The following is an 8,572-nucleotide window of genomic DNA, read 5'->3' on the forward strand; positions in this document are numbered from 1 at the left end:
TGTTTTCCTTCTGATATATTTATTTTCTTATGATTTAGGATTTTGTTGAATTTAAAATTTATTTATTTATTTTTTATACAAATATAAATGATAAATTGATATTATATATATATTATATAAAAATAAATTTAAATTTAAAATTAAACAAGTATTTGAGTAATTTTTTTAAATGATTAAATGAATAAAAAAAATGATAAGATAGTTAATTTTAAGTTATTATCTCAACCTAATCAAATATTATTTTACTCCATTTTTATCAAATTGCAACTAAATTTATAAACTAAAATATTAAAATACTATCTATTTATTTTTTAAAAGTTTATTATATCAATATATATTACCACTCTTTAAATATTTTTATCAAAAAATAATTCATATTTTTAAAATTTATACTAAACAAGATTATTAAAATTGTAGATAGATTATTCTAATAATTCAATTCAAAACAATGCATTAGTTGATCATATATAAAAATGAGCAAGGCCTCACATTTTTAATCCATAATTTGAAATTTCTATTCCTGAATTTGAATTTTGGCTTCAAACTTAATTAGATATAATATTGACTTATGAATGTATATTTTAAAATCAAATTAATGAAATTCTTCTCATTATTAATCACACGTAAAAACAGTGTTAATTAGATACAATATTTTAAAGAATAGTTTAATACAAGTTATAACATAATTTATAATGATTTAATCAAACTATACTAAATATATGAACCTAAAAATATTTAAAAAATAAAAGAAAAATACATCCTTTAATGCTGAAGGTTAAAATTATAAGATCAGCCTAATTCACAAACATGAAACTTATAGACTTAACTGGCTGCATATTTTTTTTTTTATAATTAAGATCAATATTTTTGATTTTGATGAAAGTTCATTGTTTTGAACAAGCTCTTCATATTTAATATTTTGTTATAAAATTATAATTTATTCTTTATATAGGATATTTTCACTTAATTATCAAAGTGATCAGTTACTTACTATGCATTTAATATATTTAAATATTTTATATTTATTTAAAATATATATATTTTTGATTCATTATGTATCTGTATTTTTATCCCCAAATAATCCAATTCACACAAACATCAAACAGGACCTTATTTTAAAATAAGTAGGTAAGCTTAATTATTATAATATTATTTTATATTTAAAATTTATTAAAATATTTTAATATCTTAATTAATAAATTTAATAATAAAATATATAAAATTTGAGTAAATGTATATTCATCCTCTATTTTGTATTTTAATAAATTTTTTTTTTTTATATATATATATATATATTAATGTATATATATATATATATATATTAATGTCGATTCATTTAAAATATAATTTAATTTGAAAAGTTGTATTCTTAATTTATTACTAATATATCTCATTCATATAACTTAAAGTGATTATAAAATAAAAAATAAAATAAAGTGGCAAAAATTAGTGTATATATTCTATTCTTACTTAAAAAAAAACACTTTAAATTGAAATTCAAATAAGACATATTAAAAATTATTTTTTATTATATATATATTGAAATAACATTTATTTTGTTTCTAGTTAGAACATATATAAACTAATTATGATATATTGTATAAATACTAACTTATTTGTTAAGGTTGTAATTTATATATATATATATTTTTTTTAAAATTGTATTTTATATTTTGTTATAATTATATTTGTTTTGAATTTTATTTTTCTGAATAAAAATCCAAATTATTTTATCACTTTTTGACCAACATGATGATAATGACAAAATTTGAAAAAAAAAATACTTGGTAAAAACTTTTCTTTCACCTTTTTTAACTTCAGTTATAATATACATATCTTTAAACTTTATTTTTTATTATTTATACTTAAGAAAGTTTTATTTATATATTTGTTGACGAGAAATTTAAATATAATTCTTTTTACATTTACTTATTTTTTTTAGTAATTTTAGAAAGTGACGTAATATTAATTATAATAAAATAATAAAAAAAGTCAATTATAATATATATAAATTTTCAAAATCTTAATTAGATAATGCATACCAAATTATCAATAAACATTTAATGATAAAGATTACAAATTCACATTGGATTACGTAACCACACCTATTTTTCACATATTTTATTTAATTTACACAATCTACTATATTAGTATTACTATTATCTTAATCCACATTATGATGTAACCAAAAGTAAATAAAAAAGAAAAGTAAACAAACAGATAAGAAAGCAATCTCTAGTCACCATATTCACACCTACTAACCTATATTCAATTAATCTCATATCTTCCTTCTTTCTCTCTCTATCTAGCTATTTAAGTCACTCTTGAGTCTTTACCCTTCCCACATCAATCTCACTCCCTCTTTCCCTCTTTCAGTTTACAATATTTTCATATCTTGAAACAAACCATGGAGCTTACCTCCGAAAATGTGTCTGAAAAGGACCATCAACTACCGCCGGTCGAAAATACATCTAACCTCTTTAGCATAATAATCGTGTCCTCAATAGCCGCCGGCCTTCAGTTCGGTTGGGCTTTACAACTCTCTCTTTTAACACCCTATGTTCAACTTTTAGGTATTCCCCACCAATGGTCAGCATACATCTGGCTATGTGGGCCAATCTCCGGCTTAATCGTCCAACCGCTGGTCGGTTACTACAGCGATCGATGCACATCCCGGTTTGGCCGCCGCCGTCCGTTCATCGTCGGTGGTGCCTTCTTCGTGGCCATAGCCGTCTTCCTCATCGGATTCGCCGCCGATATCGGATACCTTGCCGGAGACATCTTGGAGCCTGGAAAGCCCCGACCCCGAGCCATAACCGTGTTCGTGGTCGGATTTTGGATCCTCGACGTGTCAAACAACACGTTGCAAGGACCCTGTCGAGCTTTTCTCGGAGATTTGTCTGGAGGAGACCCTAGTAAGACGAGAAGCTCAATGACGTGTTTCTCGTTCTTCATGGGGGTAGGGAACGTGTTGGGTTACGCAGCCGGAAGCTATGATAAGATTCACAAGTTGTTTCCGTTTTCTCAAACTCACGCGTGCGATCTTTATTGCGCAAACTTAAAAAGTTGTTTTTTCTTGACTATAATCCTGTTGGCTTCTGTAACCATAATAGCACTCATATTGGTTCCAGACAAGCAATGGACCCCACCAGAAAATGCCGACGAATCAGCTGAAAAGGACGGTGGTTGCTCGGTGCCGTTCTTCGGAGAACTAATAGATGCTTTGAAGATCTTACCTAGGCCCATGTGGTTCCTTCTAGTGGTGACATTTGTAAATTGGATGGCATGGTTTCCCTTTATTCTGTATGATACAGATTGGGTTGGGAAAGAAATCTACGGTGGGAAAGTCGGAGATTATGTTTATGACAAAGGAGTTCACGCCGGTGCAATGGGTTTGTTGCTGAATTCGGTGGTTCTTGGATTTATGTCACTAGCGATTGAACCTTTAGGTCGTGCCCTCGGAAACGTTAAGTATCTTTGGGGGATTGTAAATCTTATTCTCGCATTATGCATGGGAATGATTGTGGTCGTGACAAAGAAGGCCAAAGATTGGCGTCAATTTGCTACATTGCACGGTATCGATATTTCAAAGACGGTGCCTCCAAAGGAGATTAGGTTTGGTGCAATGGCTATCTTCATGACTCTTGGAATCCCTCTTGCGGTAAGCTTACCCTCATATTGGGTCTTATTTGAAATAATGAACAAACTAATAGTTTTGCATGCTTATTTATTAAATATATTTGTTTACAGGTGACTTTCAGCATACCATTTGCCATGTCCAACATTTTATCCGGACCAGGAATTGGAAATGGTATGAAAAAAATATTTAATAATTTGTTAACAGTTTGTATATTTAATTTTAAATTAAATTTTACAGGTCTATCTTTGGGAGTGGTGAACCTAGCAGTTACCCTTCCCCAGGTAAATAAAAAAAAAATAAAACATGTTTTTTTTTTTCTTAAATGTTATTGTTTTTCTAACCATGGTGTAACTATATATTGTGATTAGATGTTTGTGTCATTCACAAGTGGACCATTGGATAACATGTTCGGCGGAGGAAACTTGCCGGCGTTTGTGTTAGGTGGCATTGCTGCCGTGATTAGTAGCATTTTGGCTTTAATTTTGCTCCCTTCTCAAAAAAACAAGATCCCAACCATAACCGGTGGTGGGTTTCATTGAGGCAGAACAACTCCTTTTTCATAAATTCAGTAATAGTTGAATTGTAATTTTTCCTAATGTGTTTTATGAACTTGTGCGTGGAGAGCTAATTCCCTCTTATTTAAATAAATTGCAAATGATAATATATATATTATATATAATTATTCGATGTTTGCTTTTATTTAATTCGGTATGCATTTAATAAATATTATATAGTTTTTAAAATATTATTGTAATTTGTTTTTGTTTGACTGTGAATTGAAAGGTGATTTTGATTTTGAATTTTTTTAGAGAAGTCTTTTAATAAGTGGATTAATAGATTAGAAGTACTTAAATATTAAATTAATTAGGATTGAAACAAGATTAAATAACTTATGTTATTGTATTACCCTTAGAGATGTAAATTTCAAATTCAGACACAACTAGATAAGATTGTATTACCCTTAGAGATATTTGGTCATTAAATTTGTAAGATAGTTAAATTTGACAATTCACTTTCAAACGTAAAATAAAATTTTTATTTTAAATTTAAAGTTATTTATATATTATTATTATTATTATATATGTAACTAAGTATAAAATTAATTAAAAAAATAATATAAAACAATTATATTAAGAGTAAGTAATACTTATAAAATTAATTATATTAGTTTATTTATTTGAATAAATAATAATTTATTTTTAATTTATAAATATAAATTAATTTTATTTATGTAAAAAATTTAAAATCCTAAATCAAAATAATGTATAAACTCATAAAATTAAGATTGTAAATAAATAATTAAAAATTTTAATTGGTTTAAGAGTTGATATAAATATGACCAGTTAATTTTTTTAAAATCATAAACTTGTACAATCTTAATTAAGAGTTAATTCAAGACTTTAATTGTTTAGAATTGTATGAATCGAGTAGTTTCTTTTAATGTTGGTTTGTTACTTTCTTATTTATTATTTTTTAACAATTGATTTATTGAATATACAAATTTCTCTAAGTTTGGGTATTGGTTGTATGCATTGTCTTCACAATATTGTTATTTTTTATAATGTTTAAGCAAAATAAAGGAGTTGAGTGAGTTATCTGAAATATCTATTATTGGCTACCTAATCCTTGTTTTAGCAGTTGTTAGGTGGTTGCTTAGAAAACCATATATGTTATTTTAATTCACATATTCACCACATATCCATCACATATAAACATGAGTATTAGTGTTTGCATTGATAAAGATGTGAATTACGACTTATTACTATACAAACAATAAATAAAATATAAGAGGCCGGAAAAGTTAAAATAAAAAGCATAAAAGAAATTGTTTATTCTACAATACCTCAAATAATGAAGATTATACACTACATGTAAATGCACACTAAAACACTACCCAAAAAAATTTACTCATCCAAAGTTATTTATGAATGAAGGTTAATCCTTAGAATTGGGGCATTATCTGAGTTTTATTTTTATTTTAATTATATATATATATATTTATGTTTTTTTAAATTCTCTCCAATTAAGAAAAATACATTTCTTTTACTCCACATTTGATATCTTCTCCATTTTGTAGCATATCTATTCTCTTAAAACCGACTTGTTACATTTCATTTATGGGTGGGTAGTAACTACATTAATTCTTAATTACTTCATTCCAAAATTATCTTCAGAATGAGGATTAAAACTATTCATGTCAATTTGTAGTGGCACTATCTTCATAATTGATTTGTATTTAATAAATATATATGGTTGATTTTTCCTCAGTGTTTTTATGAATTTGTGTGTGTAGAGAGTTAATTAATAAATTGTAAAAGATAAAAATATAATTATTCTTGTTTACTTTTGTTTAATTAGCTCTGCATTAACAATTTGTGACTAAAATAGTGCAGGGAGCGCAAAACTCATATTTTAATGTTATGAATTCAACTATTCAGATCCGGACAAAGGTAATGAGTTATTATTATTTTTTTTTACTAAAATAATTATCAAATAAATATTAATTAGTTCTTAAACTATTATATAATAATAATAATAATAATAATAATAATTAAAGTCAGCAAATAACACGTTAATTCACATCATATATTTTTTCTCTTCTACCCTCTCTTCTTTAATTTAATTTTATTTTTCATTACAATATATATATATATTTCCTTACCATATATCATCTAAAAAATTATCTATATTAATATTAATTCAAGGTATACACATTTTTTTTATAAATATAACTACCTTCATAATTTTTATATTTATATATATATATATATATATATATATATATATATATATATATATATATATATATATATATATATATAAACAATTTTATTTTATAAATTCACCTACCTTAATAATTTTATATATATTTATTACCTTATATATATTATATTATTTTTCATCATTAATTAATTTTATATAAATAAATTTTATCTTTTATCATACATAATAATATATATATATATATATATATTATTTTCTTTATGACTATAAATAATTTTTATGTTAATATAAAAATTAACTAATTGATAATAAATATTAAATACAAAATATATATCCATAAAAAAATAATAAAATTATTTCAACAATCATAAATGATTTAGCGGTTTAAGTGTTCACATTTCATGCTTAAGACTAGAGTTCGAATCCCCAAATATTCAAATTTATATTTAAAAAAAATGTATTCTCTACTATAATATATGGTGGCACAATTGATAGGCATCTAAAAGTGTGAGGTCGAAATTAGTGGTTGATTTGGCGAACATTTGATAGTCTAAGGTCATAAAATGGAGGTTGTGTGGTGGGTGGTTTGTCGAATGTGAGGTTAGAATTAGTGGTTGGTTTGGTGAGCATTTGAAAGTGTGAGGTCACGAGATGGAGGTCGGGTGGTGGGTGGTTTGTTGATTGTGGTCAGAATTTGTGGTTGGTTTGGCGAACATTTAAAAGTGGGAGGTCATGAGATGGAGGTCGGGTGGTGGGTGATTTGTCGAGTGTGAGGTCAAAATTAATGGTTGGTTTGATGATCATTTAAAAGTGTGAGGTCGCGAGATGGAGGTCGAGTGGTGGTTAGTGAGTGGTTTGTCAAGTGTGAGGTTAGAATTAATGGTTGATTTGACAAACATTTGAAAGTGTGAGATCACATATGAATGTCGGGTGGTGGTTAGTGGTTGGTTTGACATTGGATAAGAGGTCTGTGATCAATTGTGATTGGTTGTTGATTTGTTGAAGTGAGAGTAAAAGAGAGGTTGACTAAGATTGGTGAGTGGGTGGTTTGACGAACATTTGAAAGTGTGAGATCATAAATGAATGTCGGGTGGTGGTTGGTTTGACATTGGATAAGAGGTATGTGATCAATTGGGATTGGTTGTTAATTTGTTGAAGTGGGAGTAAAAGAGAAGTTGACTAAGATTGGTGAGTGCTTTGTCGAGAGATTAAGACATATAAAAAAGTGTGAGTCACAAAATTATAGTCAGTGAGTGGTTTGCTAAGAGATAAAGAGACATATGAAAAGTGTGAGTCACAAGATGAGGGTCAATTAAAGGGTTAGTGATTGAGTTTGACGAGATATAAGAGGCGTATCATCAATTGAGGTCGATTAAAATTGGTGGGTGATTTAGTGAGGGGATAAAAAATGTATATGAAAAAGTGTGAGTCACAAGATAAAAGTCAATTGTGGGGTTAAATGTGCCGAAAGGATAAAATATATATTAAGTTTAAGATTAAATCTAATTTTTACAAACTAAAATTAATTTTAAAATTAATTATATTTGAATAATATTAATTTTATCTAAAATATTTATAAATAAATAATATTTTATATATATTTTTATCCTAAAAAATTTAGGAGATTTAGGATTTATGCTATGCTATTATATAATATTACTGTAAATTGCTTATGCTTGGCTATGCATTGAAATCATGTTTGACTTGTGAAATTTAGTAGAGAGGTCTTTTAATAAATTGAATTATGAGATTAAAAGTACTTGGATTGAAAATTTATTAAATAACTTATGGTATTGTATTACTGGTTGGGATGTAAAATTTAAATCCTGACACTAAGATTGCACTAATAGTAAAGTGTGTTCTAAGAATTAAGTAATCAATAATTAATGTATTCATAACTTAATAATATATTTTGTTTAAATTGTTTGATTATTTATAAACTTAAAATTGAGAATTTATTTTAAATTATAATAATTATATATAAAAATTATTTATTTATATATATATATATATATTTATATATATATATATATATTTATATATATAACCAAAGTTTAATTAAAGACTTTAAATGTTTCTTTGCCAATATTGTTTATCACATTTGGATGTAACGGAAGGTGAGAGTTTTTTCAAAAGTTCAAAATAATATTGAGCATGTTTGGAGGGATATTATTTTTTATGGTAACTCACTTATTCGAATGTGGAGGT

The 8,572-nt window shown here is 26.1% G+C and overlaps 1 protein-coding gene across 1 annotated transcript; it reads left to right on the plus strand.

Annotated features, from left to right (window-relative positions):
• The first annotated feature begins 2,407 nt into the window (after positions 1 to 2,407).
• On the plus strand, positions 2,408 to 4,179 carry LOC124924964 (sucrose transport protein SUC8-like). The gene is made up of 4 exons (XM_047464945.1): positions 2,408 to 3,661; positions 3,751 to 3,811; positions 3,878 to 3,921; positions 4,009 to 4,179. The coding sequence occupies exons 1-4, from the start codon at positions 2,408 to 2,410 to the stop codon at positions 4,177 to 4,179; spliced, it is 1,530 nt and encodes a 509-aa protein (XP_047320901.1).
• Positions 4,180 to 8,572: the final 4,393 nt, after the last annotated feature.

The sequence above is a fragment of the Impatiens glandulifera genome, chromosome 2, assembly GCF_907164915.1.
Source record: "Impatiens glandulifera chromosome 2, dImpGla2.1, whole genome shotgun sequence".
NCBI lineage: Eukaryota > Viridiplantae > Streptophyta > Magnoliopsida > Ericales > Balsaminaceae > Impatiens > Impatiens glandulifera.